The 20,699-nt window shown below is 31.2% G+C and overlaps 1 protein-coding gene across 1 annotated transcript in view; it reads left to right on the top strand.

The window, feature by feature from the left end:
- Positions 1-8,712: 8,712 nt before the first annotated feature.
- LOC143144270 (neurotrimin) overlaps positions 8,713-20,699 on the top strand; it is a 291,951-nt gene continuing 279,964 nt past the window's right edge. The window contains exon 1 of the mRNA XM_076306522.1: positions 8,713-8,838. Coding sequence (XP_076162637.1) covers positions 8,713-8,838 — 126 coding nt within the window. The remainder of the gene's footprint in view (positions 8,839-20,699) is intronic.

Below are 20,699 nucleotides of genomic sequence, written 5' to 3' on the forward strand. Positions count from 1 at the left end.
AGCGAAAAAGGGCATTCCTGTGGCCTTGCAATGTCCATATTCCCTAGGTGAAGCCCATGTGACTTCTTCTTTTTTCGAAAATAGAAAATCACCTAAAGAGTCGTCGTTTTGGAATTGTAATTAACATTCACATGCATTCACAAGCACATTTCTTTTGCGATAGAACTTGAGAAATACTTGTAAAACTTATTTTTAGAATTGAAATAAATAGATTTTTGTTTATGGAAATACCTCAAATATCGTTTATGACACTCCTGTTGCTACCATGGAAGTACTCTGGATTGCATTTTTGCATCGTTTAACAAAATTTAAAATATTTCAGGAATTGTTGTACGTGTTGGACATCAATTCATTTAATATGTGAGATCAAATAAAAATAAACTTTATTATAAATAAAAAGTTTTTTTAATGGAAGAAGAGGTGTTTCCACACTCGTGCTCATATGATTTTTTCTCATGTTTAGTGAGTAGGAAATGCTTTTAAACTTTGGCGACCTATTTCTGGAACACCCTGTACATAATTTCAATTGCTTTATGTTTATAGGTCTATTCAGTTCAGCTGGTAGATGATTGATATCGCTTAACGGCCCAGCGTAATCACAATAGACGAAGCTTCGATGATCCCTAATCTTAGTTATTAAGTGTACCGTGGTTCCCGTTGATTGAATAATCAACATTCCTTGTCGAGTAATGCATATTCGGAACAATGCATGAAGTATTTTAAACGCAAATTTAATCAGTTTCGGTTTATCAATTTTGTTGCATTATATACTTAAATTTTGACTCATTATTATGAATACGAAAAGAGAACAATGAAAATTATTAATGAACCTTGATTTAATAAAATTCAATTGCATTGCGTATTTAAATTTTAATTTAAAATTATGAGTAGAAAAACAACCAAATTAAAATTTTTCTCGTAAGTGATTGTTCTGTAGTGCTTATCGTTTCATTTTATGGAATGTTGTTAGCCATAATATGATTATTTGCAATTATTATTGTAAATAAGTACAAATAATAAAGAGAATTATTAACAACAAAATAAATAATCGCTAATGGAAGATATCAACGTAAAGATCATCTAGAATAAAATTATTTAACAATGAGGAAATAGTTCAATACTGAGTGTCCTTTGGTAAAATTTAAGCTACAGCAGCAATAAATTTAATTGTTATCCTGAAATGCTTTCTCAATTTATTTACCATCTGCTTTAAACTTAAAGAGTTAAGAGAAAATCTGAATAAAGAGAGAATCAGAGTAAGCGAAGGAGAGGAATGAAGCAACAATAAAGGTGTTCAATTTAGAACTGTAATTAATACTTATGGCCTGAAGAATATTAATTTACAGTAACTTGCCAAGGTTTTCACGTTAATTTTACTTTCACATACAGGACAAGGAAGGCTATCTATCTGACTTCTTTGTTTTTATAGATGGTCAAAAGTGTTTCAGGTCCTAATTTTTTGTACTCGAAAAAGAGAATGCTGCCATTTTTTGAATTCTATGCGGAATAATGGGGAAACTAATATCGCCATTTTTTAAATTAAGATACTATATTTTTTATTTATTTTCTAACAAAAGGTTTTAAAGAGACTACAAAAATTAATACGATTGAAACACTCCTAAATAGAATGATATACCGAAAATCTATAGTAAAATGTAAAGAAACATTCAGTTATTTCTTAGAAGTAGTATGAAATAGTCGATGCCAACACAGCTGTTCTTTCTTCGTGAAGTTACTAAAATTTATACTATGCTTTCTTCAAAAAAGAAGACAATGGAGAAGCTGACCATTTATGGTGAGTGTCGTAAAGTTCAAATAGAATTAAAACTTTGTAAAAGTGTAGAAGCCTAGAGAAAATATAAAACGAGTACGACGGGAGGAGGTAATTAATGAAGAAAATGCAACACAACAGTATAAATATGACAGTTCAAATGAGAGGATTGTATTTGTTGACGAAGCGTTTTAAAATTAATTTTTTCGTACGAATTTCAGCTCTTCCACATTTCACTTTGTCAAAGTCAATACGATAATGAATTTTATAGTCTAAATAGAGACTCAGTTGCTTCTGAGCAATCGTACAAATAAAATGTATGTTAACGAGTTAGTGGGTATTTAAGTGTCTCAAAGTAATTTAAATCATGATTGTACTAAACCTATAGTACGTTAAAAAATAACAACAAAGTTCGGTTAATCATTTTACCATCCTGGCTAACAATCTTTACAATCAATCTATCCTGAGAAGATTAATGAAAAACATCCTATTGATTTAACGTGTGGAACGAACAGCATGAAGCATTGGAAAAATACGCACATGCTATTCACACACAAATATACAGCGTGTATCGGAAATTTTAGTACATCCGGGCGGGGGATGATTCTACAAAATAAAATAAGAAACAAATTTGGTATATCATTTTCTCATCCGGTGTTTTGTTATCGAGAAAATCGATTTTGAAGTTTGTTCAACCACGCGAACGATTAAATACGATCTGATTATCGTGTATTCTACTACCCGTTGTGTCTGTTCAAAAAAGTGTCGATCGATGATAACGTGGTTGAAGTAATACAAAATATTTCTACTTATTATTCGCCTTTTATTTATCGATAATTTACAAGTATTACTAAAAATGTGTTGTCGCTTTTTAATCTTTTGAATTTTTCAATAATATTTTGTTTCAAACGTGTAATGTATGGAATGTACTCTTTGTATGCTTCTTCTTTGATAAACACTAAACGCTATCTTCGACAAACATAGGCAGCATTATGTAGTGCATAAGTGGTACAACACGCGGTAACCAGAACGTATTTAATTCTCCTATCTAATTTCCTTCAACTCATTACTGATGCAACTCAGTAACTGCTGAGAAAAGTAAAAGAAAAGAAATTGACATGCTAAAACATAATATACAAAGATCGTACAGATTTTTCTGTAGGTTTTTAATTTTCTTGCAAACATCATTTTGGTCGATGTCTTCCTTTTCTTGGGGCCTTACCAATCGAGATCAGTAATAAAATATACAAAAAGATTGCAAGATTCATATTTCCAACAGTTACAGCGTGTCATTGAAAAAACATATATTGGGATGACAAGAGTTAATAGTATTTCACTACAATAGTACTTCCGGTCTATTGTAGCTACAATATCATTTTGGTCAATATTATAATCCTCGCTATTATGTCATTGAACGTGTCTGCTCCTTTACACACATTCGAAGAAAGGACACTGTTTTTATAGGTATCGATCTTTGTTACACCTGGATTCGACCGAGGTTTGCATGCACCGTCTGACAAAGAGAATGAACGGGTGAAATCGAGAGAGTGAACGAGACAGACCAACTAGGAGCAAGCCTCGGATTACTTGTTTTTGGTAGCCGACAGCTGAGAGCTATAGGGAACGTACGCGAGATACGTCACACCAATGAAAATTTAAGTCTTTACATTTTTCATTATACGCGTGTTCGAACATTATCAATCGATGCAATATTAATCATATTTATCGAGTGCCACGATAGATTCATTTTTAATGCGTTATATTTTGTAAAAATATGCGTAGGCTTTTGTTTTGAATAAATTAAACTATTTGACTGTTTTACAAGAGTTATTCTTTGGTACAACGTAATGCGATCAATAGTTAAACGAAAGAATGAAGCACAATAGTCTCAGTTGATAGTTTTGACATGAAACAGAAGCCACATAAAAGATTAATTGTAGACAATTTGAGGATTTTTATTCATAATTCGATTAACGTTTAATTAAAAATATAGTAGGCCTTCCCAGCGTAATATGAAATAAAGCAGGCCTGATAAATTAAGGCCCACCACATTATCGAGGCCAGAGGAAAAATGATTAAAATCATATTTTGTGGATAAAATAAACACTTTATGCGATAAGAAATATAATTGGGTTTATATACACACAACACACAGTATGTATATACATATATTAAACACAGAGTGTCCTAGTTTCTTTCCGAAAAATTTTGTACACACGCTCTACAAACTAAAGTAATAAACAACTTATTGAGAAGTTATAACAAAATTACGAAACGATAACGAACTGGTGTTTTATCGACGCAGCATAAGTAACATTGATATCTATTTGTGTTTATGTGTTATGTCTGATGTTCACTTAATGAAATCATTGATTTTATCGTTGATTTTTGCAGAAATTGATAATATTTAGCATACTGCACGATTTCGTATCAAAATGTTGTGAAAATGTGAAAGCAAAAGTTTATGAAGAACAAAGTACCTACTAAAATTAAACAAGATGAAGAAGAAATTGAAAATACAATAGATTCTATTTGTTGTAGATGCTGTATAAATTATCAATCCATCGAGAAAGCAGTTCATTGTTATTTTGTATTTTCTAACTTTGTTTGTAGAATGTGCTTATGAAAACACGAATAGATATTGTTTAATTTAGTTCTAGTTAGTTTAGATGCGGATAATGTTTTCGTACGCTGTGTGAACACAACACCAATCCATTATCATTTCATAATAAATCATTTGAGAGTCTATATTTATACTGCTTTGACAAAAGACTTTCATTTTTACATTTCTGACTAGGTATCTTGAAAATAAATTTCTCAAATTTTAAACATTTTGTCGTATTTTGTAAGAAATAATAACATTCTTATCATTACGTAAAATGCACAATAGTGTATTTTAAATAGTACACAATAAATATTTTGTAAAATGCGAAGGAATATTGTCAATAAAAGTTATTTATTTTCAAAAGAACTATACAAAAATATAAAATGTTATATGCCATTCCATTTAAAAAGTGAGGTGGTTGTCACCTGTATTCCCTCAGGACGGTCTGACAGTATAGCACACGTTACGTTAAAGGCTGCATTGTACACAAAAAAATAATTTTATCGCTCTCCCTATTATTTTGTTCATGGGAAAACAGCTAGTAACGCTTTATACATATGTCATATTCTGTGCATTATTTCTGCACAGAACGATTGTATTTTGTAAGGCATTTCGAAAAAATTATTTCATATTTATTCTTCAATAATCGTACAATAATTAATGTGATGACTAGTTGTAAGTACTTTCAGACTAATGAAAAAGATGATATAAATATGAAAATATCTTTTATAACCATATACCGTTTTGATCAATCATTTTCAGCGCATTAAATGATAACAAACGTAGATCCTCAAATGTAGAGTAAACGAAAGAAATAAGTAATGTTACAGAACAATTTCATTGAAAAATCAATTTAGACACATTAATCCATCACTGAAGAAATAAACTCTAATTGTGTATCAGAAAAATGAATGAGAAAAGAAAGAATTATTATATTATTTTAATTTTCCGTTTTTAATCAATTTTCAACTAATACATTAAAGATTTAATGCTATTTACACTGTAAAATTACTAAAAATAGACATTACCGTTTTTTTCTTTGATTCTTCAATTGATTTCTTCCAAGCTTTAACTTTTTAAAGTATTACGTTAGAGAAAACGTTCGGAATGAATTACGACAGCTGTGCTGTACTATCGACAATGTGTACAAATCAATACTATCCTATCCTCACTGTTATTCGGATTCGACTATGTTTAGATACATCTATTCTCGAATTCAAGCAAGTTTCATATTAGAAGGAAAGTTAACATTTAACTTTGCTGCAATTTGAGAATCCCTCCTTATTTATACATTTGTCGTATAAATAATTTTATGTTTTCTTCGATCATTTATTTCATTGAACTTCGCAGATAAAATTTATATTTACACATGTAGCATCTGTCTTTCAACAATACAAATACTCGATATTTGAAACGCAACCATAATGATAAAATAATTATCAGTGATACAGACAACCATAAAATGCAATATTACTAATATTATAATACTGTAAGAATATGGTAATATAGTAAAGAAAAATGTGCTAATTCGATATAAACAAGAAAAAATTAAATATATTCAATATATTTACATTATTGTATTCTACTGTATTCTTTGTTCTATCAAACCAACGCATGATAAGTGGTCAAATACTTTTGAGTGATAACGTAAACGTAGACCTTGGTCAAAAGATTGACTATGATACTGGGAAGACGCACAGTATATATATAGGAACATATATATCATATTAAATGGAAGAAACGTAATAAATTATATGTGTTACAATGTAAGTGTAATATTTAAATTTGAATGTATGAATAGCTTACATAAATATGCATAAATGCAGATATATATATATATACATAATCTAATAAAAAAAAAAATGATGGAATATGCTTACTTGATTTTGTTATTTTCATCTTTCAGTTTATTTATCTTATTAACAAAATGCTTTTTCATATTGTTCACGATCATATTGAAACTATAATTTTAGTTATGTTTCACTTACAGGCCTTTTAAAAGAATTTTTCTGATTTAGAATTTTGTGATTCTCGAAATCGAATATATGATAATAATTAAGAAAGACAATGTTATTATATTTATAAATATGTTCTTTTATTCTGGTACTTAAGGAAAGTTTTGTTTGTTTTTTACTCGATTTAGTTAGGCGCTATTTGTCCTCAAAGTTTGTAAACAATTTTTATTTACATCCTCTATAAATACGTGTGCATGCACACATATGTTATATAAATTTATATTTTAATTGGAGCGTCTAAAATTAATTGCAGTTAGTCAAAATGTACATTCATACATGCACTTTTAATTAAATTATAGTAATCAGCAGACTATTGATAAATTTGTGTTACTTTCTGAACTGTGTGTCAGCATGATAATGTAAGGTATTCTTGCAGTATAGGCAAATTAAATTTGATTTACATTGAGTAAATTTTCATGCAATGACGTAAATACAATTAATAATTGATTAATTACACTCATTGTGACTCAAATATATATATTGTAAGAAGTAAACAAAATCCAGTTCGAAACAAGTGGTCACTTTTGATGAAAATTCGATTTCATGTAATAATTGGAAATGATAAGGACTGCAGCTGGATAAAAAAAAATGGCAAATTTGAAAAATATACTAGTTACTGTTTGATGAAGATACGCTAGACTCATTTGTTATAATCTTTTAAAACCCTAAATATGCATCACATTACAAATACATTTAAAGTTAGCGAAAAACAAAATAAAGTGTATTCATCAATAAGCAAAGACTGATCTTTGTTATACGACACACAAATAAAGTCACGTCATATAAATATTCGGAACAGCTTTATTGTAGAGTTTCAGCATGAAATAAGAAATTTGTAAGTCAATGGTAATAATTATGTACACTTTAGTTATTTTTCGCTGTGTCATAGCACCACACGAAAACTCGTACGCGTTTGAATAGAAAAAACGTCCAATATTTTTATTATACATATATTACTTACTTTAAAACTAGGATCTGACTAAATAGTAATATTTGAATTAGAAATATAATATTTGAGAGAAAATGAATGAAATTAGAAATGTCCGCGTTCTCTGACACTGAATTTTGCAATAAAAAGTAGTTTTTCAATTACATAAAAGTAAAATGTGAATGGACAAATAACGTCTAAGACATTTTGTCAAACAACTTTAAAACACTTGATTTTGAGAAATACTTCTTTAAAGTATTTGGTGTATTAAAAAAAGAATGTTGGGTACTAACCGTTAGTTAAATCAAATCTGCTATTCAGTTCTGTTGTCTACTATCCAGTTTTTATTTAAGAATAATAATTCCAATAATAAATCAAATTATAATCAATTATAAATATTAGTAGTAAGTTAAGTAGAAAGTTTACGCGTCCTGAACCACCAAATGCAGCATGCGTACGTAAGTTCCATAACTATGTTCATTTATCAAATTTAAATTGAAAAATATCGAAACATGTTTCTAAATTCTTGATCTTCAAATATCGATGTCCTACTGATTTTTTGAACCCAAAAAACGGAAAAGATTTTAAGATAACTCAAACCTAATTCATGAGCGATCATTATAGAAAACATTGGTCACTCGAACTAATAAATTTTATAATATATAGTTCTTTCTGTGTCCCTGATCGTCTTCCGACGAATTTTCATTTCATTATACATTCAAACCATTATTCATACAAAAATAGATATCTATGACACTGTAGCAAACTTAAGGAACTAGTTGATTATTTGATAAATTGTAAAAAATTTAGAATCACCACGACCAAATGCATTAGATTTGAAAAAGTTGAAACATTTATGACGCTTCGTTAAAGAAAAAGTAAATACTTTCTACTCTTTTATAAAATAGAGTGATACCTTTTACATCGAAATTGAGTAAATCGATAAATTCTTCGTCCAAATTTTCGACGTTGGGGATGGACACGTATTCATCGCGGCATCGTATACCTTCGATGTTTTGAAATTCGAGACACGATAGCAAAGATACTCTAAAGAACGTTCTACAGGTGCTTCCATCGGTTAACAAGCAAGCAAAGTGTTGGTTCAGACTCAGGAAGGTATAGCGATAATTAATCGTCACCTATTGATAAGAGATAAGTGAGTGGGATTAAAAGGGTGGCTGAGTGGGGAAACTGGTAAGCTCAAGAGTTAGGAACCCCTGAATGTTGAAGCGTCTGCGCGTGGCGGGAAAGGAAATGTGGTAGGGAGAACGGTGTGATGAGAAAGCAAGCATGGAGGGGAGAAGGGAAAGAGAAACACGCTCTTGGGGTTCGCGAAGCGCGATCCCTCAGTCGGGATGCCGGTCGCGTATCCTCTCGTCCATTTGGTACCGTGATGATTAGTGAACCTGTGAAGTGTGTTCTAGGGACCATCGAGGACCGTTCGCGGTTCCTGATGACGGTTTTCCTACTCTCGACGGTTGCAGCAAGTGCTTGGACCGACAACTCCACCGGTGAGTGCGTATTTATTAATTACGGCTGGGCGCGTTCGACTACCGTCCTGGTGGCGGCAAACACGGAAACAATGTCCACCTTGAACGGAATTCTCCAGCTGTATTACAACGTGTACACATGTGCTAGACACGCGTCAAAGTTTAACGAATTTCAATGCCTGTCACCACCCACGATGACATACTGGAGCTGTTTCGTACGGTGTTCTGGCATTCCGATATAGAAATGTCAGATTTGCCATTTTACGTGCCAATGCATCGACGCGCCGTCGCTTTTTAAAAGGGGATTGCGTTTTACGGTGATTGCGTCGGTACGAGGTAAAAGCAAATGTAAACCCAGCCGAATGGACTTTCAGTGACATCTATTAAAATGTGACTTGTATGTTTCATATTTCCATATTTCTTAATTTATCGTTCCAATGGATCGTTCGATGTTCCTTGTTGGTGCGTCGAGGACTGTGGACTGTGTGTTTACATTGCTAAAGAAAGTGTCGTAAGGATATGTCATTCTTACGAGTGTTTATCGTCTATGTTCAAGTTCGAATACTGTTCTCGTTTATCGAGAAGTATCTCTATGGGTGAAATATTAAAAAATTATGACGGGGAACATCGCGGGGCAACAATATTTTATGCTTATGAAGTTACGGTATTGTGAATAATAAAACTCTTCGGGACGGCTTCTGTAGTTGCTAAATACGAAAGGAAGTTTGAACTTTGAATTCTTAATGCGTAACGGATGTTTAAAATCTAAAGTGATTTTATGCTTTTAAAGAATATGGTGTGATATTAGAGTGTGCACTTTAGAAACTATTTGTTGTTTCCATAAAATGTAGTTACCAGATATTCTGGAAAAGAATTTACATTTATGAGAAACTAATAACGTATTCGGAAACTGTTTGCTAATCTTTTTATTTTCACACAAAATAACATTTCGGCAAAGAAAAGGAAATATTTAATACACGTTATGCTTAATTTCAAGATTGAAATAGTTTATAAAAACGAATGTCAATAACTTTAGTATTATTCGAAAGAATGAATTTACATTCGCTTCCATTATTTTCACCATAAATTAATGATAAATTAACGAATTTATCAAATCGTGAACAAGTGTTAAATGAAAAAAGGAGTATACGATTATAATCAAACGTTTTTAGAACTCTTTCACGGTTGATGAACTAACATCTTAAACAAATAATAATTCTATTAATGAGTGTAAGCATTTGTAACAGAATAGTCGTATTTTTGTAGTATATTATTCGTTCCTTAACAGGGATGAATTTTCGTTAAAAACGTTCGCAGAGTTTTATTTACCGAAAAGCAAGACTAAATTTTTATTAATGACGCATACTAGGTATCAATATTCAATTTCAATTCTGTAGCCGTCATCATTACTGCCCAAAATTGTTTCGTGTATCTATTTCGTGATATGATGTGTAGGTAGAAATACAGTTTCACGTTGTTATCGATAAATGCAATCACGTGCGTTTTCAATCATCGGTTAGGATTGTGTGTGCCAATATGTATAGTAGAAATCGCGTATAGTACGCTAGAATCTGTTTCCGCAAATATCCTTTTTTTGTACAACAGATTGTGTCATTTACTTCATAAATGGTTGTTTGGTATTCAGTCCTTTATGATTATTTATGTTTTCATTTTGTATCATTTATAGATTCGTTCATCTATCGTTTATATATCTAAGCCATTGTTCCAAATTCAATGTTTCAATTTTTAACGTGACTTAGATACAGCTTGGAATAAATAAAGTTTATATATATCATATGTTTTGTAATATATTTTGATCAAGAACAATTTAAATCCCACTCAAAATATTTATGCCATGTTTTCAACATTATTTAATGCGTTGTGTTTATAAGACTTTTTATTGCAAGTTTCTGCAAACTTACTGTTGCATACACAACTTTTTTCTATAAATTTGATATTAGATATTGCTGTTCTTTTCAATTGTCTTACTTGCTCGTAGCACTTTAGCACTTTGTTTAATTTTATCGTCTGATGTTTCCTCTTGGCAATTTAATTTACATTGTATATAGAAATGAATTATGAGCATAATGAGAATAATAATAAATTTAAGATGTGATGTTTTAATAGATAATTAATTTAATCATTCATTCCTTAATAATTAAATGACTTTTGAGCCATTATAAAAATAACATTATAATGTGACAAAAACTTAATTTTGAAATTTCTTTTGAAATTGATGATCATTTTTTCTATGTATTAAAAATACACTATTAAACGCATACCATTGAGACTTTATATTGATGTTTATTCTTATTTCAAATAACTGTAATCAAAAGTTGTAATAATTATCTTGAATATTCAACAAATTAGAGACCCCTCCGCGGATCATATTTCGAGATTTGCGTTCACCCAGCGACATTGATTGGGCCCTTACTAGTTATCTGAATCAATTGATCCAGGATTTCTTTTGATTTATTCGAATGTAATTATTGTCTAAATACATAGTATACGAGAACTTCTAACGGAATGACAAAGTGTAAAATTCGATTTTTAGTGCTAGTTGTGTAACTTTTGCCAAACGTACAGGAAAACTGCAAGTATCGACATAATCTCGATTGAAACGGTGGCAAAGTATTTACATTAGATATGTGCAACAGCGTAAGTTTTGAAAAGGACACGTTTAAAGTTTTGAATAGCTATAACATATTGAATAGCCATAATATATTGTTGTATTTTCAAATGATTCCTTTTCTGACTATTACAGAGGTCTTCTTCAATTTGTCGAATGATCACCCCTCTACTAATTTTTTAATTCTAGTTCAACTTTCAATCCTATTGTTATGGAAATTTATAAACTTGTGTTAAAGCTTTGGTTAAGTCTTCGTTATTTTAGATACGTGCACTTTTCTGGTAACTTGTCCCGAGTGAGATTTCCATAAGTACAGTAGAATCTTTATTGAATGTCTGTTCTCGGAATGGCCAGTTGCCCTATTCAAATATTCTATTATCCGAGCAGAGTATGAGCTTATAATCTAATCGTTTTTTTATTAAAACGTTCTTCTGTTGCGGTGAAAATAAATTGTTACAATATTTAATACAAATATAACAGTAATTACATCACAGTACTATAAAACGCTTATCGGTTACTTTAACGAATTCTACGTTTCAGTCAGTATTCCGTAGTAAATACTAATTGTACGGATATGCTGTATTGTAGGGAGCAACAAAAATCAGTCGTGGATTAAGAAGAATGTTGTATCACATTCTGATAGCACGAGTGAGAGAAATGTGGATAGTATCGAGTAATTCTCGTGTATTGGAAAGCCTTATGAAAGCTAACTAAAACATCTAGCCTATTATGACACGTAATTCCTTTCAGGACTAATCCTGTTTTTTTTTTATAATACATTTGATACATAATATGAATTGCAAAATTTCATGATAAAAATTAACTTTAGGATTTAGATTTTTTCAAAGCTGTGCAAACAACTTATAGAAGCGTCTGATACGAAGAAACTTTTCTCTATTTCGTATGCATATCTGTCGTACCAATTTCCAAATTTATAACAGTTACATACAAACACAATTGTATGTAGTGGATTCGCAGCATGCGGTTGTGTTCCTTCTTATATCTTTATACATTCATATTTTATACATGTGTATGTATTTAGATATTAAATAATAGATTCTATTTTCTTCAATTGTTCTCTCCATAAAGAAGTACGTATGAATCTCTTTGACTTTCGTTATCTTTTGAAATCCATATTGCGAGTGAAATGAATTATGTAAAAAGAAAAAAAGATTAGTCCAGGAAAGAATTGCGAATCATAGTAAATCAGACGTTCAAATACGCGATAGACGTTCAGTTACACGATACTTCCCACACTTCCCTCATTCATAATACCACATTCTCCATAACTCGGGACAGATTTTTCCAACTCTCTACTTTACAAACACTTTACTTCAATATTTTCGTTCGTAGAATATTACGGAGAATTCGACTTCTTAAGAAGAATTGTAATCACCGTTTGTAAGTGCGTTGTTGTATCTGTGAAAATAGTAATATTGTTGCAAAGTATTTATCATTGAAGAATTTCATTTTTACCTTACAACTTTCTTTATGCCGTTGATTATGATAGAACAATACAGTGCAATTTCCACTATTTTAACCATGCAAGGATGAGACATAATGATTCGGATAAAAGAATATTCGAATAATAGAACTTCTATTTCTTTGATGTTGATCATTCCATGTTTAAGAAAAGTAATATTAATTTAAATAATAAACATAACACTATAATACATATAAAGAAGTATGTACGAATAATATTCTATACATAATGACAAAATTTTTTAAAAAATGTGCAGTTACCATATTTTTCGAACTGCCAAATTGCTTCTTTCTTTGACGTTGCAAATTCGTGTGGTATTCGATTTTTTGAATGCCTCAAACCACCTAAGCATTTTTTCAATGACTACTTTAAAGTTTAAAGGTATTTTCTCGACATTTTCATACAACTACTTGGCTATTTCATAACAATATTGTCGTTAACTAAATATGTGCCATCGTTACCGTGTTTATCGACTTCTTCAGGGAAACATTTTATGATGTTTTCAGACTCGAGTCAAGCGACTAGCTGAGACATCTAAAGCCACATTCCTGCTTTATCGTTTTTATTTTTTTAACGAGGGTATGAACATTTTGCAAACGAGATAGAGGGACGCTTGTGTTCCATAAGTGTAACGTTACTAGCGTCCTTTATCTGACCTGCAGAGTTGTCTCCTAGCGACGATTTTCTTCTTCCTTAAACCAATATGTAAAGGCATGTGCCATTCTATGACATTGCCACTCTGAACTCAATACTAAGTCAGGTTACTGCAGACGCATTTCACAAACAAATATTTGTTGTTATCTGTTTCAACAATAAAGATAATCGTGTTAGAAATTCTCTCGTAAATACAGTCATGGTAAAGAGAAACAGGAAGTATTACCCCAATTAACAGTGAGATTTAATTCGAACATGTAATAATAAGAGCATAATATAGTAATATTTAGTATATTAATAAAATTTGTTGCTTGGATACACGATCAGGAGTTATTCTCACCATTGTCTATGTTACATAAATTTCTTTACAGTTGAATTAATTAGTGGAAGGAAAAGTCTTTCTGCTGAATTAATTGCATAATTTATTTTTTAATAATTATTCTTGAATAATTACACTTTACTATATACTTTATTGTGTACTTTAGTTTATACTTTATTGTATACTTTATTGTATACTTTATTGTATACTTTATCGTGTACTCTATTATATACTATTGTTTAATATTAATACATATAAAAATTAAATAAAAGAATAAAAATTCTTACGAAGTTGTCCACAAATCAAGAAATATATATATCTGATATTTCCTTTAACTTGAGCATTTTGAGTTATATTCCTTTCTGCACTCGAATATACTATGGCTCAAGGTAAACCTCGAGCAACTTCTATTTCCAAGAATCTATATATCTATGTACAAAACTAAAACCCTTCTAATCGAACTTTGTCCCATTTTATCCCGTTTATGATTCTCTTTTAGAAACCTGTTCGAGCTTGACTAGTTCCGGTATAAAATTTTTTACCTATACTTCACATATTGACAATATAATTGGTGATTCCGAATTTCGAACATTATGCGAGACACTACCGTAGTGGTTTGATTTAAAATGACCGCCTCTAGTTTTAATTTAGAGTTACCAAGGACAGTTACTTTTGTTAGAATATTCATTAGCTTGTTCAAATTTTTAACGAGGCATCTTTAGGCCATGTTCTTCACCTTTGGATATAAAATAATTTATAATCAAGCAGATTCATATCTGTACTACTATAGAAGTCAGTATACAACTCGAAAGGAATTCTGGCATGCTGTTTCGTAGCTACTCTTGAGTTACTTTGCTTTGTGCGCCGGAGCGGAATCTTGTTGGAAAATTCACTTTTGCATTTGGAGGAGAGCTGCATTCGAGGGTCTTACCACTTTTTCTAGTACATCTTCTAGGTATACTTTGACTCTCGTGTTAATTTTTTTTTCCTAAGAAATGAAGAAACAAACACGTCACATCAAACAATTACCGGTCCTGGGATAGGCACATTTGAATGCACTTTTGAACGGTTATAAACTGTAGTCAGAGATAGAGAATATGACCTGTAAAATGCTTCGTAGAAATTTGGATTTTTTTTTCGTTATTTACACATTAAACGCCACGTCAGTTTTCTATATTTAAGAATGTCCCTGATATTTGTTCAAAGCTTAGTGTAAAAAATTGAAATATTCAATAATTTGTCGATATACTTATTATTTTATAGTATTACTAATGAGAGTAATGTTACATAAAAGTTTACAGGTATTAGAGTTCGTGTCTTGCAAGCGCTTTAGAGAATCGTAATTTTGGAGCGTGGGTCTCCAGGAACCACTGTGGCGTTTAACGTGTTAACTGTACTAATCAAATCTGAGTAATTAAACACGAGGTTGTTTCTTACTTTATTTGCATATAAAATCGATCTTACGATAATATATTTATATACTTATATAATTTCTATATTTATATAATGTCTAAAATGGGTGTGTTAGATATTATATGATAATTCAAAATATAAATGAAATTACAGTAATTATAGGAATTACGACGCAGTAATTTTGACCTACAAATAATATTTTATGTTCCTATGTGTGTATGAGATGTGTTCTTGATCCTAAAGACCTCCAATCGAGGTCTTCATTGTTGATTACGTTTATGTTTTTCGAAACAATTGAAAAATGATCCATTGACTGAAAATTTTGTACACATGTTTCAGAAACATACTTAATGGTAGATACAAGAATTTTTTTGAAAAAAGGATGAAAATTTAAAAATGTTTTGAAAAATCGACACATCGGTATAAATTGAAATATAAAATTCACTTTCATAATATAATTTGCATTGAAATTGAGTAATTAAGGATGCTTTACGAGATTTGGTTTTTATCTAGAAAAATTGTGAGAACTCAAGTGTTCTTAGTATATACTATAGAAAAATTAGCTGCTGTAATATGCTACCCCATTTCTTTTATAAATTTTTAAGACTTTAATGAGGAGTCAATTTCGCGCTAGATTAACACAGAATGGGTATTTAAAAGTAAAGATATGCGAATACAGATACTCATATCTTGTGCCGTTCATACTGCAAAATGACTTGTAAAGTAAGTACTTTAAAACATATTACATTATTTACATCAAAATTTATTAATAATATATTTCCAACAAATGATCGAAAAATATATGAGACAGACACTTCGGTATAAATTGTAATTCGTCTGTTGAATGTATTTCAAAAACAGAAATTTGAAATTCGCTTAAGGACTCTTAAGAGAGGGAGAAAACGACGTTATTGTTAATGGAAAGAAAGAAGGAAATTTAGGAGAAAATAGCGATAGTGATAGATTCTTTTTATTTGAAGCAATATAAGAATTGTAAATATAATATTTTCAGAATACGAATTTATACTATGCAAAAAACTGTTGTCTTTTTTATAAAGCTCCATTTGATTAAAAATCGTATTTCTGTACTTTACGGTTCTATTTTTATCTAACATCACAATATTTCTATCCTTTTACAGATTGAATTCAGATATCCTTATCCCCTGTTATGCTAGTCCTAAACCACCTAGGTACACATTCCTTTAGACTCTGATAAATTACCGTGTATACGAGCGAAAGCTACCTGTGAGAAATCATACATACGAGGAGTGACATGGAAGAAGTAATATGGAATGTTTTTATCTTACACCACACGAATTCTCAAAGCTGACAAAAGCCTCCTAATCCAACCACGCTCTCTAAGGAAAATTATATGCGAGATATTATTCTAGAATGGAAATACTCTGTTTTCAAAATTATTCTGAGGGTTGTATCAAGTATCAACTTCTTGAACCGATGAGATACACAGATGAGAATTTTACATACTATTTACATATATCTCTGCAATATACATCCCCATAAACGACTTCTGTGCCGGCACATTGCTGAGCCCCTACCCTGTTGATTCAACCAATCCGAAGCTGATTTATCTAATGCAATTGAATACAGACGATCATTAGCATTCCAATAGTGGGATGTAGGAACTTGACGAAACTCTAAACAATTGATTAAAGCAGCGGTTTGTTATCGGTTGATCGGATTAACTTTCAAATAATGTTGTATGCTGTAGGAAAATCAACGTCATGGTTAATTACAAATCACGACGGTTCGTTCTTGTGTTTGAAAAATAAAACTTCGGTACCATCGATTCTCGTATGTTTCTTTAGTACAACGTTTTCGATTGTATGTTGAAATCATCTTTAGAAATCTAGTCTGATAGAAATAGCTACAAAAACGATACAAAGTGAGAATATATTTGGAGGTAATTGAATGAAAAGAAGAAACGAGTCACAGAATTTCATGATTGTGGTTAAGTTTGAATTATATATGCGGAAAATATGTGGTATCTTCTATGTTACAGTCTAACAATATGAGTATAAACGTGTGTCTTTACGAAGATTTACTTAATCTCACTTTACCTCATGATTCGTTCATAAGAACACACGTCTAAATTCATTTCGTCAGACTGTAAGATATAAATTACCATTTTTCTCAGTGTTAAATTCAAGCTTAACAACTTGAGTTATAAACTTCTGTGGCTTGTTCGTTCTTCGCAGACTTTTCTATCAAAATAAGTTATCGGAGGTAGTCATAACACAGAGTTAATAAACGTTCTAATAAAGAAAAAGTGGGCCAATCGAAGTTAAATTAAGAAGTTGTTACTCACTAGTAAATAGGTTGTGTCAATCTGTTACATTTCTTCTGCAAATTAATGAGCAATAAATCGAGAAGAACAGTTCTACCCACCATAAATAGAAATTATGTTAATTGCTCTTTCGACTCTGGCATACGGAGTGAATAGTGGGAGTCATTACGGGTTTTCATCACTTACAGCGCTGGAAAAGGGACGAGTAGATCTACTGAAATTTGTCGAGTAGATTAACCAAAATAACAATTTTAAAGAACCTATCGTGCACCATGTCACCGTAGTGAAATAGTAGTAAAAAAAGAAAGTTGAAAAAAGAATGAAAATCGCGGAATTTCCGATTCACAATTCATACAACATACGAGTATTGCTTCGCCATTGTTGCTTTCCAATGGATATACATGACTCTATAATTATTGTATATCCAGGGGGGTAAAACTACCAGTTAACTACGACTAATATTTAGTAGACATACTTAGCAATATGTACTTCATCGTCTTACAAACGATCATTGAAATAGATGTGGTACACTTGGGGCCTTTCTTTAGTCAGTTTACTTTAATAATTTCAACTGATTACTACTTTCTCTTTTTTCCTTTTATTGTTGTGGTACATAATAATTTGTGCTCTATATTTCTATTACCACGTATTAGTTACCATACTATCACTATATTGATCTTAATCCATCGCATATTGTTATTTAAAATATTTTCTTCACTAATATTTACGAAACAGTGTCTGATAACAATTTTTACGATAATGTAGAAAACCGGTTGCACCGGCTGTGGCATGTATGGATGATTGACGATAAATGCTCGGCATTTCCCCAGCTTCGGTTATTTCCTGTTCATTGTTGGTAAACTATGACACATCAAAGCACAAAAACATTCGACGGATACACACATTTCTGAATGGATGATGTATTCTGTTGTTTTAAAACAATGTTAAGGTTTGCGCTCAAGGATACGTCACTTGGAGTATCTTTTCGAAATGGCCACTGACACTGTCTGTTATCAAACACTGAGATATGGCTTACCATTCTCTTATTCACTTAACCCTACACTTCATAGTGTATCATTGGTGATACATAATTCTCTTGTTATAATAATAACTGCTAAATATTCTCTTACATACGCTTTATTGTTTCTTCTATATTTTTGATTCTTTCTTTTCTTTATTATTTTTCTGATTTTAGAAGATAATTCTCCTTCGCAAAACTTTTTTCTTCGATAAAGTATACAAATTCATGCATTGTGGGGTTAAGTGATACCATCCACTATTTTTTTTTAATAAAAGAAATACTTTTTCTTTTTTAACATGTGTGCACTACTCGTAATTATAAATGCAGTTGCAGCGATTTGTGGACCCTAATTATTCGTTATGGGATTCATGTTTTCACAAACATTTGCATTCTTGGCAGTTAAGTTTGTTTCGACGAGTAAGCATATGCGTGGGTAGTATGCGCGTGAAGAGATTGTGTCTGGAGTTATGGTAGGTTCTGTTCGTCAGGGGCCATAACCTCAAGCACGAAAAGGATATGTGTATATTTACCCGGTAACCTAACCTAACTCAATACCACAGATATCTATTCATCATTCGGCAAACAGTTTGACAAATAGTTTGGGAAGAGACGGATATTCGCCATTCGACGGACATCGAATGTATGGATCTAGGTGATAGGTTTTAGACGTATCCGGTTTCGTTATTAATATTAATCGTACATTTTTTGTTTTACTTTGTGTTAACTATTCGTCAAGTTGTCCGTTAACCTGTATCTAGTTCTTCGCATAATATGTATGATATATTCACTTTGTTGAATATAACATTAGTCGAAGTGTCATATGTACACATAATTTATTCATCCATTACAAGCCCGTCTTCATTAAATATGATCAAAGAAAATATAAGCTGATTTACAGCAAATATTTATTTTATTCTCTTATTACTAAAGGTAAATCGGTAACAATGTAATACTATATTTACTTTTCGATTCTCTTCTTTCATGCTTTCAAGGTTTACATTTCATGTTACTTAAATTTACCACGTGAAAAGTTAAACTTCATCTGCACATCGCTGATGAACCGCTCTTGTGCATTCAGTGTTTAACGATACTGCATTTTTAATAAAGTAGAAATCAATCGTGCATTTATCGACGTTTTATCTGTTTCTTTTTAAATAACTTTCTTATCATATTTACGGTAAATAATTCTGGGTTTCTAATTCCTTATAATCTGTGGAATGATACAGCTTATTAATTGTCTTATTAATATTTTAGTGTGCTGTATTTCTTTTTAGACCTGTGTTAAAAATACCTTGAATTTTATAAATATGCACGAGGAATTTTGTCAAAGATTCTCGTATCGAATTTTCTCGTACCAAAATTTACCAGACTGCGAGAGCCCATACAAATTCTTTCTTATCGGAATACTAGCTTTTCACTCTCCTTTGATACAAACCTTTCGGGCTATTCTAAGTATACGAACTTTTCTAAATTTCCATGCAGATATATTGCCTTAACATCATGCTGCCCAATGGGTAGTTTCTTCATGCTTGCTAATACGATTATTGTTCTGAAAGTCTCCATTTTGATTAAAAGTGAAAATAAATCAGTATAGTCTACACTCTTAACTTGAGAGCTCCCTGCAATAACTAGTCACGCTTTGAATCTCTCTGCATTATTTATTAGCTTTTTCTTTAAACTGAAGGCCCATTTATTACGTATGGCCTTTATTACTTATAGTGTCCCATTCCTTTGTATGTTTTGATTTCATGACCGCTGCATAACTCATAGGAGTGAAATATCAGAGTGAAGATCACTTGATTTTTATTTTCCGATTTTCTCACCCCTTATTCATATAGCTGTTCTTCTCATTTTTATTTAGTTGATTTCTCGCATATTTCGTATTTTGTCGTTTGGTTATCTCCAGTTTCCTCTCTCGTTTGCTCGCCGTGTCCCTCTTAAGATCCTTTTCAGTCACTGTTTTTTTCTAATTTTTTGCTTTGTCCTTTCTTCCTCTGAGTCTATTCGTACTCGATGGTTTGATCTGTCGGTAACTTTTCCTTTTTCCTTCACCTTGGTGTGGCTGT

Source organism: Ptiloglossa arizonensis, chromosome 3 (assembly GCF_051014685.1).
Source record: "Ptiloglossa arizonensis isolate GNS036 chromosome 3, iyPtiAriz1_principal, whole genome shotgun sequence".
Taxonomy (NCBI): Eukaryota; Metazoa; Arthropoda; class Insecta; order Hymenoptera; family Colletidae; genus Ptiloglossa; species Ptiloglossa arizonensis.